This window comes from Colobus angolensis, unplaced genomic scaffold (genome assembly GCF_000951035.1).
Source record: "Colobus angolensis palliatus isolate OR3802 unplaced genomic scaffold, Cang.pa_1.0 Scaffold637, whole genome shotgun sequence".
Classification (NCBI taxonomy): Eukaryota; Metazoa; Chordata; class Mammalia; order Primates; family Cercopithecidae; genus Colobus; species Colobus angolensis.
The window spans coordinates 108627-131784 of NW_012120010.1; the positions used below are offsets into that span (position 1 = coordinate 108627).

The 23158-nt window shown below is 34.2% G+C and overlaps 1 protein-coding gene across 2 annotated transcripts; it reads left to right on the forward strand.

Moving 5' to 3' along the window:
* The first annotated feature begins 12828 nt into the window (after positions 1-12828).
* Positions 12829-22553, forward strand: SYT4 (synaptotagmin IV). 2 transcript variants are annotated; one of them, XM_011963946.1, is made up of 4 exons: positions 12829-13231; positions 16036-16850; positions 18600-18720; positions 19797-22553. In XM_011963946.1, the coding sequence occupies exons 1-4, from the start codon at positions 13198-13200 to the stop codon at positions 20102-20104; spliced, it is 1278 nt and encodes a 425-aa protein (XP_011819336.1). In that variant the 5' UTR covers positions 12829-13197; the 3' UTR covers positions 20105-22553. The 2 variants fall into 2 exon arrangements, with proteins under 2 accessions (XP_011819336.1, XP_011819337.1); XM_011963947.1 differs by having other exon boundaries at positions 12835-13231; positions 16090-16850.
* The last annotated feature ends 605 nt before the right edge of the window (positions 22554-23158 follow it).

Sequence of the window (23158 nt, forward strand, 5' to 3'; positions counted from 1 at the left end):
AAAATTTATATGAATGGGCAAAGGAACTAGAACAGCTAAACATTTTGGGGAAAAAATGTTGGAGGAATCACATTAATAGGAGTCAAAACTTAATATAAAGCTACAGATATAAATACAGTGTGGTATTGACAAAGTTATACATACATAGATAAATAGAATGGAGAGTCCAGAAATACCCCCATGCAAATATGGTCATTTCATCTTGACAAAGGTGCAAAAGCAATTGAACGGAAAAAGGAAAGTCTTTTCAACAAATGATATTGGAGCAGTTGGTAATCCATATGTAGACAAAACTGAACCTGAACCTAAACATCAGACCTTATTCTAAAATTAATTCCAAATGAATTACAGATCTAAGTGTAAATGTAAATAAATATAAACTTTTTTTTTTTTTTTTTTTTTTTTGAGATGGAGTCTCGCTCTTTCGCCGAGGCTGGAGTGCAGTGGCCGGATCTCAGCTCACTGCAAGTTCCGCCTCCCGGGTTCACGCCATTCTCCTGCCTCAGCCTCCCCAGTAGCTGGGACTACAGGCGCCCGCCACCTCGCCCGGCTAGTTTTTTTGTATTTTTTTAGTAGAGACGGGGTTTCACCATGTTAGCCAGAATGGTCTCGATCTCCTGACCTTGTGATCCGCCCGTCTCGGCCTCCCAAAGTGCTGGGATTACAGGCTTGAGCCACCGCGCCCGGCCTAAACTTTTAAAATAAAGTCTTTCTGACTGAGGTTAGGCTAAGAGTTTTTAGAAATGATACCAACACCACTATCCATAAAGAAGAAAGATGGTAAATTATACTTTTGACAATGCAAAGACAAGGTACAGATTGTTAGGAAATATCTGTAAATCACACATGCAACAGAAGATATCTACATATCTATAGTCCACTAGAATATATTAAGGAATCTTAAAACTTAGCAGTAATAAGATGAAACATTCTATTTTAAAAAGTGGATGCAGACTTCAAAGAGATACCTCACCAAAGAGTATAGATGACATGTAAGCACATGAAAAGATGTTCAATATCATTAGCTATAAAATAAACGCAAATGAAAACCATAATAAGACATCACTACATATCTTGCATACCTAGTCGAATGACCAAAATTAAAAATACAGGCAATACCAAATGCTGATGAGTACACAGAGCAAATGGAACACTCATGCATTATTGATGGGAAGGCAAAATGATAGTCGCTTTGGAAAATGGTTTGGCAATTTCTTTCCTTCTTTTCTTTCTTTCTTTTTTTTTTTTTTTTTTTTTTTTGAGATGGAGTCTTGTTCTCTCACCCAGGCTGGAGTGCAATGGCTTGATCTCAGCTCACTGCAATCCCTGCTTTCCTGGTTCAAGTGATTTTCCTTCCTCAGCCTCCCGAGTAGCTGGGACTATAGGCATACGTCACAATGTCCGGCTAGTTTTAGTAGAGACAGGGTTTCACCATATTTGCCAGGCTGGTATCGAACTCCTGACCTCAAGTGATCTGCCCACCTCGGCCTCCCAAAGTACTATTAAAGATGTGATTAAAGATGTGAGCCACAGTGCCCGGCCTGGCAATTTCTTATCAAACAATACACAAACCTATTACAAGACTTGATGGTTTATTTTTCATTCAATGAAGGACATTTGGTTTGTTGCCAGTTATGCTCTCTCTTTTTTTCTCTTCTTCCCTCCTCCTTTCCTTTCTTGCTTGCTTTCTCACTCATCTTTCTGACTAGCTTCTTCCTTTTCTCCAGAGTCTTGCTATCTTCTCTCCCCATCTCCCTACTCCTTTACCATTTTATCTGTTTTTGCTTTTTCTTCCTTTCTGTCTTTATATGTTGGCCTATGCTATATCCTGGATATTGGCAAAAATTTAACCTTAGATATTTACATGACATTTAATAATTTTCTACAATTTCAGTAGAAATAATCAGCAATTTTGAAAGCCATGACTGCGCATCAAATTCACTAAATGTGGCTGTATGCCAAAAGTGAGTAAGTAGGTTATAGTTCAATTAAAAATAATTAATTTCAGTAAAAGATGGAAGGGGTTAGAAAAATGTGCAAACAAGACTAAATTAATTTCAGTAATTACTAACTGGGATTATCCACTGTTACCTAAAAAGTAGCATTTTAATAGTTGTGGTTTGACTCACTAAGCTATCATTGACTTTTCCTTTCTTTATTGGTGGATATCTTTTCAGATATTGAATGATTTCCTATGTTAACCTTTCAAAATTTTTTTTCTTCCTTGCCACTATTAAATCATATTGTTAAACTTTGATCTTAATTTCTCCACCATTGCTTACGAGTGTGTGTCCTGCTTTCTAAGGTTATATACTCTAAAAAGAGACAAAACAGCATGACTATTACATGATTTCAGATGCTCAGGGAAGGACACAGGTGATTTTGCCCCTTTCATAACTTCCTGGAGTATAGAACGGTATTTGGTTCCATTCACAGATGTAAGTCTTTAAAATACATATATCCTCAAGAGAAGTCACAAAAATATTTTATTTCAAGCTGTGCTATAAGAAACTGTTACTAGTTTTTCACTTGAGAGTAGATATAAGTTTGTGAAAGGAAGAGGAGAAAAACAGTAAGCAGATAAATGTTAAATTCGTGTGACGAAATGGCTACAGTGAAGTAAGGGAAGTTTATATAAAGCAAGGATGAGGAAACAAAGATCTATTTCATCTTTTTGTGGGGAGACCGGGCATGTTGATTGCTACATGTGGATTTTTGGCATTGGAAGTGACACCCGATACAGGGTTCAGTGATGTGGAAGTCAGAGGTATTTTATCTGGGGTAGAGAACAGGGTTATAGCATCTAATAATTGAAAGGAATCTTGCAGGTCATGGAGTTCTATACTTTCCAATCCTTACTCCACTATTCTGACACTACATAATTATTCCAGCTCCTTGAACTTTATCCCTAGCTGAGTTATATATATATATATATATAATCGGACTCCTCATATGCTGTGCAGCTTCTAGGATTCTCGGGTGAAATCTGGGACTTTTATCTTCTACGTTTCATTTGCTAAGGCTGAGACCACGGTGAAGAACATTTGGAAATGCATATTCATTTTATGTAAAAGTTCAAGAAGTTCACATTTCATATACATTGTCTTCATACAATCTTTAGGCAGAGTTTTTCTTCTTTCTTCCTACTAACCATCTATTTTTTCAATATGTGTACTGCGATAAAAGAAACAGCTCAGAATTAATATGTTACTGTAAATACAAAGGGTAAGTGCAAATCTTTGAGATAGAATTTAAAGTGAGCAGACAGTTAAAAAGTTAAAGATTACTCACAATAATACTCAGGTTTTATTTTTAAAAAACCCATAGATGCATCTTAAATCTATGCATAGTTTATCTCTAATATTACTTATTTTTTTTCTTTAAATCCAATTGCCAGTCACATTCTTCTCCCTTATAGGCATCTATAAGCGTGTGTAGGCATTTATAAATATGTGCTTGAAAATATATTTACCTTTGTAAAACATGTAGCAATGTTAAGTTTATGTACACACATAACTTTTGGTAAACTTTTTTGACATATATATGTGTGTGTATATATATATAACAGAGTACACAAATTATAACATGTCAACTTAATGAATTAAAAACAAATAAAAAACCTTATATCCTCCCCCGATCAATATAGAGAATATCAACAACCCTGAAACCGACTATGTGCTCCATACCAGTTACTGACCCCTACAAATATAATCACTATATGAATTTTACCACTATTGACTAGTTTTTCTTGTTTCATAAAATTTAAATAAGTGGAATCACATATTATGCACTCTTTTTTCTGTTTGGTTTCTTTCATTTAACATTATATTTGCTAAATGTATTTTGTTATATGTAGCAGCATTTTCTTTTTCATTTCTGTATAATAGTCTACTGAATACACTTATTTATCCAATTTAATATTGATGGGAAACACCAGCTGTTTCTAATTTTTGGCAACTGCAAGTAATGCCACTATGAACACTCCAGTCATTTAAATTTAGAATTTAGCAATAGGTGGAATTGGAGGGCCTTAATGTGTGACTATGTTCCGCTTACTAAATACCGTAAAATATTTTCTATAAATGTTTGTACTAATATAAACACCCTAAGACAGCGACTCTTGTTGTCTTATATTTTCGCAAAACTTAGAATCTACTCCACCGATCCTTTCAGTAGGTGTGTAGTAGTATCCATTATGTGTGATTTTAATTTGCACGATTTTAGTGACCGCCGATGCCAAGCTACTTTCCTATGATCATCTACCTGGGATATAATATCTTTCTTAGTAAAGTGTCTCTACAAGACTTTTGTCCATTTTTTATTGAAATATCTGTCTTTTAAACATTGATTTTTCTTTAAATATTTTGGATACAATTCCTACATCAGGATTATACATTGCAAACATACCCTCTAACTTCTACTCTGTGGCTTGCCTTTTTTGTTCTCAAGTCATCTGTAATCTGTATTCTTCCCTCTTTTGTTCCCGTCAGTGTTATCAGGAATTGTATACCTGGAGAGTATAAACCATATACTCTCTAAGCACATTTAGAGCTATTTTGTGTAGATCTTGATATGACATGTTATCATTATTATTCAGTTCACAATATTTTCCTCTAATTTCTGTTGAGATTCTTCTGTGATCCATGTTCAATGTTCTCTTGTAAAGATTATTGGGTATAGTAGTTGATAATTAGGTCAAATTTATTAATTCGTTTAAATAGTACATATCTGTACTGATTTTGCTTGCTTTTTGTATCATTTATGACAAAGTTTGGGTGAGTTTTCTTTATGATGTGGATTTTTTTATTTCTCATATAGTTCTTCCATGTCTGGCTTTATATATCCTAAAGCTATATTAATGGACACAAATTTAAAAGTTTTATATCTTCCTTACATAGTGAGAAATTTATCACTCTAACCTATATCGCTCTGATAAAATGCTTTTTTTTTTTTCTAATTCCAGTTTGTCTGAAGTAAAAATCTACTTTTCTCACACACATATCTATCGGAATATATAGTTGCATAGATTGGTGCAAAAGTAATTACGGCTTGTGTGGTTAAAAGTAATGTCAAAAACCTAAATTACTTTTGTACCAACCTAACAGAATATATATTATATATACGGTATATATATTCATTCTCATATATATATATCTCCACTCTTTGGTGGGTGTACAAGAGGTAGGATATTTTTCTTTTCACTTTGTTGTTTTTTCATTTTTAAATTTTGCGTCTCATAAGCAGTATATAATTAGTGAGTTGGGTTTTTATCTTTTTCCTAGTCTGACAAACTTTTCTTTTATTTTTAAAAGGAATATTTAGTAATTAGTTAATGTAATGATACTTTTAGGTTAATATAATCCAAATTGTTACTTATATTCTGTTAAACCACTTATTTCTCTCTCTTTTCTATTCTTTTTTTCTTTTAGCTTTTATTAGCTTTTTGGCACTTCTTAATTATATTTTTTCCTGCTGTTGTTTATAACTATCTTGGAGATTACAACTCAACTATAAGTTATTACTTTTAACATTTCCCAGATTTTAAAACATTGAAACAGAACTTATTCCATTTTACCCTTTAAATTATTGTTGGCCATATATTTGAAATCCCTCTATATGTTAGCTCACACCATGCATATTTATTACTAATATTAATTTATACTTAGATGTATTTTACCCTTTTCCATGTTTTTTGTTTTGCTCTGCATTTGGGTTTTGTCTGTGATTACTTTCCTTTTATTAGTCAACATTTGCCATCAATGGATTTTCTAAGTTTCCACTTTTCTAGAAAGTTCTTTCTTTCACCTTGACTTTTGCTGTCATTAAATTTTAGATTGGCAGTAGCATTTTACAGTTGCTATTCTACTGTCTTCAGACCCCTGTCATCTCTATTGAGATGTTGGATGAGTCTTATTGCTGCATTTTAAATGTTACTATCTTATCTTCTAATTGTTTTCAGTATGTTTTTCTTTGCCTTTTGGTCTTAGTCATTTAACTATGAGACTTTATGTGGTTTTCTTTTAATCCTGCTTGGAGTTTTTAGTGTCTTTAGAATATACTAGTTGATCTTTTTCATTGTGTTGAGAAATTTCATTGCCATTTTTTTTTCTTCAAATATTGCTTCTATTTCATTTTGTCTTTCCCTCACTTCCGGGTTGCCAAATTGTACTTCTGCTACTACTGTTTACCATATTTCATTCTATCTCTTAACCTCTTTTCTGAATTTTCCACAGTTTCAGTGCTCTATTTTAGTCTGGATATTATCTGTAGACTTTTCTTCTGGTTCACAAATCCTCTCTATTACTTTATTCAATCATGATGTTCATTTACTCCTTATTTTGGGCAAAACTGTATTTTCTAGGTCTAGAATGTTAGTCTCAGTTTTCTAAATTCTAATTATCTGGTAAAATTTCATCTTATTATCTCTTATCAATATTAATGACAGTTGTCTATGTCATTACTCTATTTACCTATTTTTATTGTATACTTCCTACTTGATATTTTTAACTGTATGCTGGACATTGTGTATAAAAAATTGTAGCAGCTCTCGCTGTATCCACTCGGGAACTAAGATACACGGAGCCAGGGTTATGTTTCTATAGGGTTCATTCTACAGACGATTTATCTGTTGTCCTTGGTGTAGTTCTTCAGTAGTCCCAACTAGAGCCTGTGGAGATTACTAAGAATTCTTTTTTTTTTTTTTTTTTTCTGAGGGAGTCTCACTCTGTCACCAGGGTGGAGTGCAGTGGCGTGATCTCGGCTCACTGCAACCTCCACCTCCCGGGTTCAAGTGATTCTGCTGCCTCAGCCTCCCGAGTAACTGGGACTACAGGCACGCACCACCATGTCCAGCTAATTTTATATTTTTAGTGGAGACGGGGTTTCACCATGTTGGCCAGGATGGTCTCCATCTCTCCACCTTGTGATCCGCCCGCCTCGACCTCCCAAAGTGACGGGATTACAGGCGTGAGTCACTGCTCCGGGCCAAGAATTATTTTCATTGATGGATAATAGGGCATACGTTTTGTATCCTCAGCACCATGAGTCAGGTGAAGCCATCATTTTGTTTTTCAGTGGTTTTCTGCTTAGCGTCTAAACCTCTCGCATGAAAGTTGAAATACTGAGTAAATGTCTTGGGTCTAAAAATCACTCAGGGCACTGACAATTTCTGTATCTTCTTCCTTTTGAGGATTCCAGCCCCTTCTTTCCTACCTGCCCAGGCATTCCCTAACTCCAATTATTGCTTCTTCAGTCCTGTGAGATTGGTAAAATACCTGCTTGCATTTCTATTTTTTAGTTCTGTTTCTTTTCCTGATTTCTCAGTTTTTTAAAATTTTCTTTTAAGAACCAGAAAATTTCCTGAGAGGAAAAGTAACTTGCAAAATGTCAGTTCACCTCTCTATAGTTTCCGTTGTATCTTGGCCCTAGAATCTTTAGTTGCCTCATCAATTCGTAAATGCTGCAATACAAACTTTTTCAAACACGTTTCCTATGGCTTTCTAATTGGTTTTGGCAGATCTGTCACAAATAAAATCCACTGTAACCTAAATGGTGTTTTCCTATAACTCTAATTATGTAACATACTATTTTATAAGGTATAAGTGTATTGGAATACATATGTATTTTAGATATAGATAGATATAGGTACAGATATGGATGTAGATATAATTGGTTGCTTTTAACTTCAGAATTACAGAATCCTAACTCAATTTATTCATTCATATTACAATGGACATTTATAGGTTGCCTTCAACTTCCTGATATTACAATGCTGCCAAGTATATTATCAAACATGGAACCTCCTGGCCCTGTGTAAAAGTTTCTCTGTTATTTATATGTGTTAGTGAGGAGATTGTTGATTTATTGGCTTGTTGGATGTGCACACACACAAACACATACACACACACACATATATATACTTTCAATGGTGTTCTACTATATAATCATCGAAGATTATAGTTTCTTAATTTTAAGTCCATATCTTTTAAAAAAATAGCATATGTTTTAATATCTTCTCACTTTTCTTCGAATTCCTAGCAATCCTATAATAAATATCTGAGGAAATATCTCTGTTCTCTAAGAGTTTTCATGTCTTGAAAGTAGTTTGAATTTTACAGTTTGAATTTTTAAGGAATGATGCTAAAATTTTGTCATCCCAGATAAATGGCCCAAACCTGGAATTAAAATGATCTGTAAGTGGTTGGAAGAAGTGATAATGTCTGTAATTAGCAGTTATGTTGCTGTATATTTCTCATCAATATTTTTCACAATTTTGCTTTATGCATTTGATGGTAAGCTATTTGGAGCATAAGCCTTAAAAACGGTTGCCCTTTTATTGTCAGTATATACTTTCACATTATAAAATTGTGTACTTTATTTCTTTTGATGTTTTATTCTTGACTTTTTTCCTCCCCAAGACAGGGTCTCACTCTGTCACCTAGGCTGAAGTGCAGGTAAGTGATCATGGCTCGTTGCAACCTTGGCCTCTTGGGCTCAGATGATCCTCCCACCTTCACTTCCCAAAGAGCTGGGACCACAGGCGCATGCCACCATACCCAAATATTTTTTGTAATTTTTGCCGAGACGGGACTTTTCCACGTTGTCCAGGCTGGTCTAGAACTCCTGGGCTCAAGCAATCTGCCTATCTAGGCCTCTTGAAATGCTGGGATCACAAGCATGCCAGCGTGCCCAACCCTCCAAAATTTCTGGGATCACAGGCATGCCAGCAAACCTGGCCAGTTTTATTTTTGACTTTTTAACCTAAATGTAATCTTTTTCATTTACCTATGTTTAATAACTCATTGTGCATTCTGTTATTTCAGTGTTTTAGCCACTTTTATTTCAGTATTTTTACTGTGAGCAGCATATGGTTAAACTTTATTTTTTAACTCAGTGTAACATCTTTCACCGTGGAATCTGTCGCTTTTCCATGCTTACTTAGTTGATTAGATTTTACTCACATAATCTGCTTGTTTTTCTTTTTTATCATTTTTATGATTCATTTTAACCTTACTCTTGCTTCCTGTTTTTTTATATCTGTCTATTTTATGTAAGACTATATATAATCCAGTAATTTTTTGAGCTTTAATCCATGCCAGTTTTACCAGTGTTTATCTTTATATTTTCAAAATAAATATTGTCTAATAATAAAACATTTGTTACATCTCCATTACCTGAAATGAATAATTTACTATACTTCTGCTCTGCCCAATCCCAGTTTTTTTAGTGATAATGGAAGGCTAAGAGAGATCTTACTTAGGAATAGATTGAAAAAAGGAGGGAGAGGAGCTAGCAAGAAATACATTCAAGATAAACTGAAAGACAAAAATCTTCTAGGAAGGCTCTAGATCAAACTATTGTTGAGATATCAAGACTTAGGAATTTGTAAAGTTTATTCAAAGGCCACAGTGTGAAGGCAGGCCTAAAAAGTAAAAATAAAATGGATACAGGAGTCATAAAAAAAAATTAGTTCATAGAAGATAAAAAAGTAAGAATCTTGTGGAATATTGGGTGTTTGCATTAATGAAGGCCTTTGGTTTGTCTTTTTGGGAATTGTTGGTATATAGATCAAGGATATGTCAACTTGGCTTAAAAGACTTCACTAGAGATAGTGCTGTAAGAATTTAAATCAGAAGAAATCCATGAGTGCTGATAAGTCAGAAACTTCATAGTACAAATGAAACTTCAACTGATTCTTAAAGGATAAAGAATTTATAGAGAGATACATGGAAACAAAGAATGCAATCTGTATAAGAATCATAATGAATCCATAGTGAGGGGGAAAAGGTCAATAAGAATAGACTGAATAAGATAGATGTGATGGCTGTAGAATAGTACTGACCAGAGTTTGTAGAAAGAACAAGGCAAAATAAATATGTATGTAATTATGATCTGATAAGAATTTTTGTCTAGTTCTAGAGAAAAAGCTGTCAATTTCTTCTGCAATGTATAAGCTCCATGAAGAAAAAGATCATTTTTTTCATTTTGACAAATATAAATCCCTCACTTTGCAAAAATATAGTGATATATGTCTAATACGTGTTGAAAGAAAATAAAGAAAAGAAGGTAAGCTTTATTTATTTATGTATTTATTTATTTATTTATTTGGTGGTTTGGGTTCACTGTCATGTGAACTATTAAATGTACATAGTAAATGTTGAATGTGTTAAAGAAAAACAAATGTAGTAAAGGGATTTCTGTGATACCAAATGAGGAGGCATTTGTCTTGCAGTATTTTTCCTTGGGTGTGTTTGTAATATAAATCTATTCCATTAGCATTAGAGTCAGCATTCATAATATAATAATACGGAACATTGAAACAATTATCCATTTCCTATTATCAGATACTTCAGTCTACTCCACCCACATGCCAGTGGGTAAAATGATATTTTAGGAAAATAATATTTTATTACTAATGTAGGTATTACTAAAGATTACTGAAGATCATTGCAACGTTTTCAAAACCTTTTGAAATTATATTTTTCTTGGCATGAGGTTCTAAATACATTCACCAATAATATTTTTCAAAGAAGGGAACAGAGAAAATATAGACTGAACTATACAATTAATAAATAACATAAACAATAATTTAAAAATCAAAATATATACTAAATTAAATTCTTATAAAATAGAACAAAAACAATCATTTAATTAGTCATCAATAGCTTTCAGATTAAACTGAATTGCTTAAAACTAAACTCAAGTGTTCTGTTAATTGTTTCTCAAATTATATATAGACATTTGCAATTGGAAAAGAAAGTAATGTAAAAGTTGAACCACTTAACAGTGAAAGAATCATTCTGAAGTAAATACTGCCGCCTGCACAGAACGGTCTGTGTTTGCCAAAGCAAGAACTTGTTTGAGGCTGTGTGTTTTGGGTGGTGAAAAAGTGGTTACCTAGCAACAACTCCTCCTCCCAAGTCACCCCTTCTAGAGCGGTATTTTGCACGTCGGTAAATTGGTTACTTGTTTGATGGATCTAAAAAGAATAATTCAATAATGTGGTAGGGTGTGAATCTCAATCATAAAATCTTACAGGTTTTTCTCTTTGTGGGGTCTGTCTACTGCCCACTCCTCATCTGGTGTTGCTAGAAGCTTGTCTAAAGAGACTGAATAATACCTAAAATGTTATTCATCAAATGAAAGTGAGGGAAACTTCAGACATTTAATTAATAACAGTTCTTTTCAGTTTGTTTATAAAGCAAGCAATGAAATAGTTACTTAGTCCACAATAGTATTAGCTCTGGGCAAGAGGTAATCTTATCACGATGCTTCCTCAGATGTCAGACAGCAAAGGATGGGGTGGGTTTCATAGAAATAGAATTTAAACAATCTGTACAGTTTACAGATAACAACATTTTACTATCTGAAGGTAAAATTAATGAGATACTAATTTATATAGAACATGCACATAAGGTATTTATGTTTACAAAAAAATGAACTTAAACATATGTTAGCAATAACTTAGCTAGAAAATATACACTTTAGTAAACATCACACCATGTATTTGGTCCACCTGTGATGTGTATCACAAATAAATACCACTTATTCTTTAACCTAATAGATATTTATTTCTAGGGACAACCCCACCGGGTGGGGTTTCCTCAATTATGCATGCATAATTGAGGTAATCTGAATAAAGCAAAATGATAAAGACACAACCACAGACTCTGCCAGTGGAAAAATTAAATACAGCAAATTAGTTTGTGTGTTTCCATAGCATGAAGATAGAAAGTTTAAAAAAATGTGTCAGAGGAACATTCAAATGCCAAGTATGTGGGAGCAAATAGAATGGCAAAGAAAAAAGACTGATTTATAAAATTTTCCATGATGCAAAGAACTGAAGCCAATTTCTCCCCAGACAGAGCCTTGATGCTCTGGGCTGCTGCTAGCCAATGTGCAGGGACCTGCCACTTGCACAGTAGCTTTCTGAGACTCACCCTGTATCCCTTCTCCCACATCCCAGCACACACTGAATGCCATTTGCTTATTAACTCCAGAGCACAGAAATTCTTTGCAGAGCAATAATTGACAGTTGGAGTTACAGCCTGACTTCTTTCCTTTGAAAAATTGTTAAGCATTTGTTTTAGAAAGGCACACACTTCAGATTCAAATGAATCAGAATCTGACACCATATTTTTCCCAGTTTTTCACCTCGAGAATATCATCAGTTTAGAAAATGGAATGTTTTCCTTTGAAATAACCAGTGCTACCAATGTTACCTCAGATGTTGGCCTGATTATTGGAACTATTTTGTACAAGCATACTAGAAGTCAGGCCTTTTAACCATAAATGTCATTTCAGAAGCAGTCTCATTATATGCAAAAATCGTAACTGAGAGTGAGTCTGAATATCCAAGGAATTATTCCCATCTGTTCCTAAGTGCTTTAACTGGTCAAATGTCAGGTATTAAAGGGAAGAGAGCTGACAGACCAGGAAGGATCAACTGTACCAGCAAAATATTTAGACTAACAATTTATTAAATCATAAAGGATTATAGTGGAGAAACTATCTTATATCAAATGGATCAATTTGTAGTGAATCTTTTCTAAATGTAATAAGTGTCACAGGTATAACATGTCAAAGAAAAAACTAAAAAGCAAGAAAATACGTTTTTGCATCTTAAAATGAGTCATTTGAACCAGAAATTTCTCCTCTGTAAGTTACGTTATTCTGATAACTCAGAAACATAATTTTATTCATCTAGCTGATCAGGAGATTTTATGTTAGGAACTGACAGGGATCTGTTTCGGGGCTCATCTCGGTAAGCCTCTGAGCCCCCACAAAACAGCAAAGCTAATCTCTAGTGGTCCAACAGTTAAAACAATTGATGAGCGTGTGTTGAATCCTCAAGAGAGGAGGGAGGAAGCAAGAAGGAAAGCTTGAAGGGAGGAGGGGAGAGGGGCAGGTGCTGATTTCAGCCCTGTAGCGTCAGGATTGCGTCAATTCGGGTTCCAGCCACGTCTGGAGTCTCGGAGACGAGCTTCTCAGAAGAGCCAAAACAGGAACCGAGGTGGCAAATCACTGTGCGAGGGCGAGTGGACCTCCCTCTTTGCCTCCTCCCTGTTCCAGGAGCTGGTCCCCTGGGCTCTGCGCTGTTGTTTTCAGCGCTCGGAAAGCCGGCGCTTCAGATCCAGGCAAGTGAATCCAGCCAGGCAGTTTTCCCTTCAGCACCTCGGACAGAACACGCAGTAAAAAATGGCTCCGATCACCACCAGCCGGGAAGAATTTGGTAAGCAAGTTGCTGAACTTATGACTGCAGTTGTTCCTTGAATACTCTGGGGTGGGCTGTTTATTCATTTATTTTTTCCCTGGTTGTTGAATACAGATTTCCTAGGTAGTTAATTTAAAAGGAAAATGAGAATGGCAGTCAGGCAATTGTGGCTTACTTCTGCGGCTTCTCTCCCTTCCTTAGTATCTCTCTCCTTAAAACTGTCTTCTGTTAGAATTTACCTTCAAGAAGTTCTTAAATTTTCAGGTACTTCTGTAAATTGCAGCACGCACTGAGTAAAGAAAAAGGGTTTTGTTTTTCCCATGTTGGTTTCATCTATTTTATAGGTAAATCTATTTTTTATTAGGAGAAGCTAAATATATCTCTGGTTACATTGGGGCTCGATCTTGGTTAAAGAAAGCAACTTGTCTATTGGGGTTTGGCAATGTATATTGTATTACAGGGTGTTCCATATGGGTGTTTTTGTCTGCTATGGTTTTCTAGGATCTTTGAAATATGTTGCTAGTGAAAGACAGAATCATATGGCAGTAGGGTTAAAGGCAGTTTCAAAATGCACTGGCTCAGCCTGTTTCATTTCACTGCTGAGCTAACCCAGAGAGATGAGGGAAGTATTGTGGGTTGCACAATTAGCTGAAAGCTGCTGGAAACTTGAATTAGGGCTCCAATTTTCCCGTTCAGTTTTCCTTTTCTTACACCAAGTTTTTGGTTTCAATACATAAAATTAGATGTAATTCTTAGGATAAAAAAGTACTATTTTTAGAACCCAATGTATTCCAAGTGAAAAAGGTCAGAATTTTACTTACATGTATTTTGTAAATCATGAAATTTCATAGAAGTTTGTGAAGAGGAGTGATATCTACAGATGTATGATAATTGTTATTAAGCTGAGTAAAATAACTATGATCTTGGTTTGAAGATTATAAGACCTTATCAGTAGAGAATACATAGGGAGTAGATAAGCGTTTCCACGTTATATAAAATGTTTGCCATTTGACATAAATATCAAATAGGGACAATTTATGATATAATATTCATAAATGAATTTCTTTCCCAGCCTTCCATTTGGTTATTGGGTTTATTTTGGTATGACGTTTATTCCCAATTCTTCATTTGAAACCTGAATGATTTTCTAAAACGGAGGAATTTTTAGAGACTGTACTAGTGAAAATATGTTCTAGCATGGTCTATTAGTCTACTTATAAAAATGATTTTCTGCTGTTTTTATTGTTTTTACATTGGCTAAAGAACTGTCTCAGTTCATGACTTTGCTTTTGCTCCCTAGCCTTGGGTTATTATAGTCCAGGAATATGGGTGCATTTTTTTTCACAAAGACTTGAATAGAAGGAAAAACTGAAAAGCTGGTGCTAAGTTTAGCAGATTATCTTTAGCTCTTGCTTTATATTATAGTAGTCACTGTTTCTTTTTTCTACCTAGTGAAGTCAAAGGTTTATTTCATCTTTACATGATTCAATTTCTATACATTAAAATACAGGATTTTTATTGCCGTTTTATTGAATTTTTTTATCTTCTACTTTATTTGTCTTTTCTTAACCTTACATTCTCTGAGTTCAGGTTTATAATTATGAAGTCGATTGGCAGAAGATTTGGGGGGTTGGGGAAGGGAAGTAACAAAAGACTAGATTTCTTGTGGTTATTTAGAAAAGTTTTAACCCTTTCTGGGCTGGAACTTATAACTTTATTATTCACTATTTAGAATAAAAAGCATGTTGCAATGGAACAAAATGTATATAATATTACATTAGTTGTATTCACTTGGATGATATTAAGCCTTGTCTCTATTGATTCACTATGTACCGATGTAGTAATACTGCTTTTGCTTCCATGGTGTTACTAAGCATTTGTTTAAGAAAGATACTTACACATAAAATAGGATAAGCCTTATGTATAATCGATATTACCTAACGTCAGTAATTTAATGTGCCATTATTCAAGAAAATAATGACAATTTCAGTTTGATTATCATTTGCCATGCCATGTGCTAGTGGAAGAAACACTTATAGATAAAATTGAACTCTAAATTTCACTGTTCTCATTACATGTCAAGGAATGCTGATTCACTTATAACCATTGTTCTGTTTTTATCTTATTTAAGTTTAATTCATTTATACTTTGAAAATTTCAGTGTTTGAGAAATTTGGGGTTGTCATACAGAGGGATGGTAGTGTTATAAGTTGCAAAATATTGGTACCCTGTTACTCTTCGGTTTTTGTTTTATTTTTCTCTAATATATGTGTATTTCTTTTATCACTGTTCCATAATTGGGTTGAAAATTATTAATGAGTTTGTGGCAATGCCAAATACTGTTTCAGAATTTCCTACAATTAAGTGAACCACTGGGTCCCTAAATGCTTGCTGCTTGAATTCTGGGTAAGGAATTACTTAGAATTCCCGTAAAAGCTGATGCTCTGGAAAGCCTCAAAATGACAACAAAAAATAATGAAATTAGTACTGATCCATCATCTCGTAGTTGTCTCATGTTACCTGAGAAAACAAAAATAGGTCAGAGTCATTAAGCATTCCCCCGTATCTGATTCAGGACCATTTTTGTCTTTTCATTTCACTAATGAAAAACTACTGAAATGAAGGAGTTTCTACTATACTTTATGTTTTTCCTGTGGGGATGTGTTTGTATCTGGAGTTAGTGTGATATATATATATATCAGCTGGAAAGTAATTCAATCTATTCAACCTATAGCAATTGCTAGCTCTGTTAAGCTTTTCAAAAGGCTTATATCTCCAGCTCTGCTTCTTTAATGTATATTATTGGTCATTTGATTTTTCAGATGAAATTCCCACAGTGGTGGGGATCTTCAGTGCATTTGGCCTGGTCTTCACAGTCTCTCTGTTTGCATGGATCTGCTGTCAGAGAAAATCATCCAAGTCTAACAAGACTCCTCCATACAAGTTTGTGCATGTGCTTAAGGGAGTTGATATTTACCCTGAAAACCTAAATAGCAAAAAGAAGTTTGGAGCAGATGACAAAAATGAAGTAAAGAATAAGCCAGCTGTGCCAAAGAATTCATTGCATCTGGATCTTGAAAAGAGAGATCTCAATGGCAATTTTCCCAAAACCAACCTCAAACCCGGCAGCCCTTCTGATCTGGAGAATGCAGCCCCGAAGCTCTTTTTAGAAGGGGAAAAAGAGGCAGTTTCCCCTGATAGTTTAAAGTCCAGCACTTCCCTTTCTTCAGAAGAGAAACAAGAGAAGCTGGGAACTCTCTTCTTCTCCTTAGAATACAACTTTGAGAAAAAAGCATTTGTGGTCAATATCAAGGAAGCCCGTGGCTTGCCAGCCATGGATGAGCAGTCGATGACCTCTGACCCATATATCAAAATGACGATCCTCCCAGAGAAGAAACATAAAGTGAAAACTAGAGTGCTGAGAAAAACCTTGGATCCAGCTTTTGATGAGACCTTTACATTCTATGGGATCCCCTACACCCAAATCCAAGAATTGGCCTTGCACTTCACAATTTTGAGTTTTGACAGGTTTTCAAGAGATGATATCATTGGGGAAGTTCTAATTCCTCTCTCGGGAATTGAATTATCTGAAGGAAAAATGTTAATGAACAGAGAGATCATCAAGAGAAATGTTAGGGTAATTTATTTTCAGTGCTTAAAGTATTTATAAACAATCTTTTATGTAGCTTTTTAGTGTCTGAGGAATTTTCATTAATATGATAAGCTTGTACATATCATCCTTACTATGTTTAATAATTATTAATTATAATCTAATGGAGATCAAGGGAATAGAACAGATGAAATAAAATTTAATGCATAACTGAAATACTCAAAGTGTTTTAATGATATGAAATAAATATGCATTCTTTATGGATATTTAGATATCACTTATGTAAATACTTTTGTTAATCTCTATCATAAATATTTTGACAGACACTGCTACTTTAAAATATAGGTGAATATTTCTTATTCATAGGCAAGTTAACAAAGAGGTTTCAAGGTCAATGTAATTGAATTTAAAATTGAAATTTAAAATTAAATCAATTATTCTTGAAGATTTGGAAATTGTATTGACTTTTCATGGAACTGCTTTTCAAGGAGGAGGCATCACGTCATATTCAATTATCAATGCCCATCTCTAAATTGTATAGTAGGAAACGAGTTCCTCTATTTTTGTAGTTATACTACTCTGGTAGTTCTCGGTTTATTAGAAAAAATAAGGCATCAATTAAACAAATTTAATCCCATCTTCACTTTACATTTGAAACTCAATTGATTTCAACAGTAGTATTTCAGAATAACTTCTCTCTATAATAGAATTATTTATAAAAATCAATAAACATACTAATTTACATTTTTGAAACAACATAGTGTTTCAGAACTGAAAATCTGACAGCTCATTTGGACTGTCTCCTCTCCTACTGAAATTAATGAAGGTCAAGGTTCAGAGACATTCCACAGCTTGTTTGAGACACCCGGCTGATTTAGTGGCACAGTGGGAATAAGGATCGTTCTTCTACTCTTATTCTCCTTAGAGTGCCTACTTATACAGCTGTCCCATGTTAGTTTTTGTATAAATATATTACAGTTTTAGTTTTGTGTCAGCCATCACTCTTAGTTGCAAACAAACACCAAGTTAATATCTTGTTACTTTCAGTCAAAAATTTTACTTTGAATTATTAGATATGTTATCTATTGTCTTTAAAGTACAAATGAAATCTAAGTAGCATTCAAAGAAGGACGCTATGACACCGTCCCAAAACAATTCTCTCCAGTACTTAAAATCAATTCAATCCTTGACTTGAATAGAAATTCACTGTTGTTAGAGGCAGAGAATTTTAACTCCATTATCCCTCTGTGCCAGGAAGGTAGTTGGGGTCGGAATAAATCTCACTGGGACTGAGTTCAAATTTCAATATGTCGGTAGTAAAGAATTTCAAATCAAATCAAACTTATCTAATTTTTTGCATGAGTATGTGTAGAGTCATTTGACCCAACACGTACTCATGCAAATAATTAAATAAGCTTTATTACTAGTAATAACTTTGAAAAGTAGAGATGTTGTTAAAAACCAAAAGCCAAAAATAATCCTGTGTAGGATATAATTTAAATATACTTTAAACATTTCTAAGTAATGGGTGTGGCCAATTTATTGCGAATTTTAACATCCTGTAGTACCAAATAAGACCACAAGATGGCAGGCAGTGGTTTTTCAAGCAGCGATGATCCTGCACAAAAGCTTTTACTCTTCGATTCCTTAGAATATTAAAATAAAAATAAGTAAGAAGATTACATTTAAATGACAATGCTATTTAAACTTTAATGAAAGTACAAACTTCAAAGCTAAAAAGATAGAAATACTTACATCACATTTCTCTTTCTTTAGAAGTCTTCAGGACGTGGTGAGTTACTGATTTCTCTCTGCTATCAGTCCACCACAAATACTCTAACTGTGGTTGTTTTAAAAGCTCGACATCTGCCTAAATCTGATGTGTCGGGACTTTCAGGTAAGAATGCTTCTGAAATACTCAGGTTCGCTGTATGAGTGGAATGTATTTTACTGCAAATGAACCCACCTACTCTTACTCTTTTAGGTTTTATCTTTTCTCTAATACCTTATTTATCTGCTGTAAAAGTTAGCTTTTACTTTTGTGAATAACTTTACAAAAAAATGAAACAAAACACTAATTTTTTGTTGTATAGAAATGAGAAACAAAATAAGCTACAGTTTAACATTACCTGAGTTCAAATCCTAACCCTTTCATTCCTTAGCAAAATATTATTGGGTATGTTTCTCAACCTCTGTACAAATTGGCCATAATACTACTCATCCTGAGGGGCGTTGTGAGAACTAAAAACACATACTTCTTCAAATATCATCTAATGTTATTACTATTATTATTTAATGATGGAAGTTGAAAACATGGTCTTAAAAGATTAGATTATGAAACTAAAATTGACTCATATATTGCCACCAGAAAAAGGCAAAAGTATTGTGATAAGGTGGCATGAACTTAAAATCTACATACTAACAATGACACAGAGAAGCTCAACACTAGGAAATAGAAAGCAAATCCAGCCTGTGACTAAAGAAATTCATAAAAGTTAAAACTAAAAAAAAAACATTGATATTGTGGACTCTAAATCCTTATTCTATGGAAAACACAGCCAAAAGTCAGGGAAATGGACTTACCCAAAGTCACACAAGTCAGTAAAGCTAGATGTTGTCTAATATATATTTTTTTCCTTCTATTCTATTCTTGGACTAAGTTAATAATAATCAGAATGGGTCCATAGAACATTTTATTTTCTTTCCTTTTGTGTTACCTCTTTTCCTATCATTAATTTTTCCCCTTATTCTCTAATTTAGAACTTTTTTTTCTTATTTTCCATATTCTTCCTTATTTTCAGTTCTGTTGACAAGAGAAAGGCCAAGCTTTATCCATATTTTTCCTTTGATTTTACTTATTTTTCTGGTAACCACATGTCATTGGCATGCCATGTTCTCTAAGAGCACTGTTATATTGATATCAGCTCTCTAGCCCAGTTATGCCATTGTAATGCCTGTTATGTTCCATTGCAGATCCCTATGTCAAAGTGAACCTGTACCATGCCAAAAAGAGAATCTCCAAGAAGAAGACTCATGTGAAGAAATGCACCCCCAATGCAGTGTTCAATGAGCTGTTTGTCTTTGATATTCCTTGTGAGGGCCTTGAAGATATAAGTGTTGAATTTTTGGTTTTGGATTCTGAAAGGGGGTCCCGAAATGAGGTAATCGGGCAGTTAGTCTTGGGTGCAGCAGCAGAAGGAACTGGTGGAGAGCACTGGAAAGAGATCTGTGACTACCCCAGGAGACAAATTGCCAAGTGGCACGTGCTCTGTGATGGTTAGCATCCCAGCCATGAGTTGGAACTTAAAGGTTTTTACTAGGCAAGGAGAAATTTTCTTTCTTTCGATATTGGATTGCAAGCTTGGGAAATCAAACTACCTTTTTTGTTATTGTTGCTAGAAATGGATTGAATTAGTAGACCAGAAAGTAACTTCAAATGTGTTTCATGATAATTTCCCTATTTATTAGAAGAGTTGGATAAATTTTCATAAGATACTCAATTTTTCCTTCAGATTACCAGTGATATAACTAGGAATAATCAGGCATTTTATGAATACTGTGCCAGAATCCCAAATTAAAAATGTGACAATCTCATTGGAACATGTCACAAAAAGTTAATGTGATTATTAAGATTTAAAAATGAAGAGTATGCCTTGCCTTGTGAAAATTTATCCATTTATCTTCAGGTTGGGGAAATCAATTTTTCTTTAATTCCAAAGATACTTAAAGAAATGTCCTCCAGTTTGTATTTATTAATTATGTCATGTGCAAATGGTTGTCCTGCATATAAAAGTATCTGGTCATTTCAGTTTGGTTTGTAATTATTTGATGCAATTTTATCATAAGGGTAACTTAGATGCATTTCAAAAGGACAGTGAACAAGCTGAGAAATGATTTTGTCAAAGGGCTGAGTTGAGAACACTGTGGCTGAAATATAATTTCTCTCCCCCCTAAGGTTACATGTGAGTCAAAATTTTGTAAAATATAGCCTCACATAAGAACCATGGCCTTGGATTATTCACTGCCTGTCACAAGCCTCAGTGTGGCCTGAGAAACCCCTATGTACCTTCGTGAAATCGTTGAATTAGTTAGTGAATAAAGAAATAAACTTCAACTAGAAATCCAGTTAGAAGCGCAATTTTCTTATAGGAAATAGGTATAGTGTGCAAGTGTACTTCTAAGGCCATGGTTTGTACCGAGTCAGCATGGCCACCGAAGTCTTCATTTAACTTATTGTCCCCCAGAATAGATTAAGATACTACTTGAAAAGACTGTGAAGATTTTTTACATTGCCAGATAAAAAGTGTTACTTAATCAACAAACAAATGTAAGACTACAAAATCGTTCAAGAGCAATTCTAACGTAATTTACATCTGTTCACGCAAAATATACTTAGGCTGTCAAATTAGCACAACAAAGAATGTGTTTCACTATCTTTTCTAGGCTAATTTGTCCTGAGCTGTTGTCTATAGAGCAGTTTACAGACTTGTGTCTTGTATCATTTTCCAGTGCCAGTGTTCTGAAATTCATTCAGAACCTGTTAGAAATAAGCTGCACCCTGTGATTATTTGAAAAGAATTAACTTGAGAGTAATGTCACTATATTTGAGTTTTTAGAGAAGTATGAGTGGAACTTGAGTACAGTTGAATTATTAAATATGCAAGTTAGAAATTAAGTCTACTGAAAAATTTACATTTTGAGTCAGGTTTTGTGTCAGTACTTTAGCAGTTTTTGAGAATGTGTTTGATATCACAGTGTTTGTAAATTCTATGAAAAATGCATTTTCCAAACAACTTATACATGCTTTTTATGACTATGCCTAATGTAAAGAAAATGTATTACATTCTGTATGTACAAAGATTAAAAATCAACCTCTTTTTTGTGCTTTTAAAATGACTTTGGGATTAAAAAAGCATATTTCCCAATCATTGTCTTCATTTCACTACAAAGTCACCTCATGGCATCTTGCTCCACTCGGCATTTCTGTGAAAGCAACATGAAATGATCTGTAGTAGGTGTGTAGCTTGGGGAAGTCAAATGGCCATTTTATACATGTACATTTGGTATCATGGGCCATGGAACAGAGTATATTTTGGACCTCTGAAAATTTGTAAGGGGCCAATTCTAAGTATTCTTCACAGCAGCCAGAAGTTAATGGTGGTAGCAGCTGAGGTATGGTTGTTGGACGAGGGTGATTTTCTTTTTTAATATGGAACAATGAAACCAACAACAAACACTTTTAAAATTAAAATGGGTAATTTGTAAATAGTTTTTAGCTTTTAAAATTTGAAGTGTTTTTGAGTGTGAAAAGTTTAGTAAAACTATTTGCAACTGGTTTTAAGAAAAGAAAGAAGAAAAACAACAAAGGAATTGAAACAGGCAGGGAGATCTTAATACCTAATTTCATCATTTCTGAAAAAATGTACTGTTTTAGAATGTATTACAATATCAATGTGAATATATTGAATCCTGTTACAAATCCTGCACTGTATTAAACATGTAAATTAATTGTTTGTCTGATTAGCCAATCTCACCACCCAAATGGGGAGGTATCCATGTTTGAAGAACTGTGTAACTCAGTAATTGACTTGTTCTGATGTTGTAACTCAATAGAAGTGTTTTGGAAGGAAGCATGGTGTACGAGACAGTGTCTGTTCTTTTGTGCCAGCTCTGTATGATGTTTGTAAGACCATGTTTGTAAGACATGAATAAATTGCTGCTTTTGCCCAACCCATTTCAATGCAGACTTTCTGCCAATGGATTCTGTACTAAGGCTTCTCTTATTGCTGTCTGAATTTTCAGGTTTCCCTAGTGGATCTCCTTGCATAGGTTAGGGAACATTAATTAATGAGCACTGAAATCTTTAATATACATTTTAAAAACGTCTTCATAACAATCATCTAGAGCAGATATCATTATCCTTAGCAAACAGAAGCAAAACTTGAGGATCAAGGAGCATAGGCAATGGAATCAAGTAGGAAGGAGTAGTACTCAACAGGATTTCATGGCCTGCCCTGCCCTTCCCTCCATACCATTCCACTCTCCTCAAGGGGACCTCATCAACTGACTTTGCTAGATTTTTAGGCTCTTTCTCACAGTCTTTGTTATTTTTTTAAATTTTATTCACTTTTCTATATTTCATTTACTTTTCTCCCCAGTATTTTCAGCCACCATTCTTTATTTACTCTCCTATTTTTTTCCTTTATCTCATTTCTTATTTTAACATCTTTCATTGCCTATTTTATATCACTGCTTTTATATTCCTTTTTCATTTTTTTCACATCCTGAGAAATATTTGATTAATAAAATTATGTGGACTTGGATGTCTTACTTTG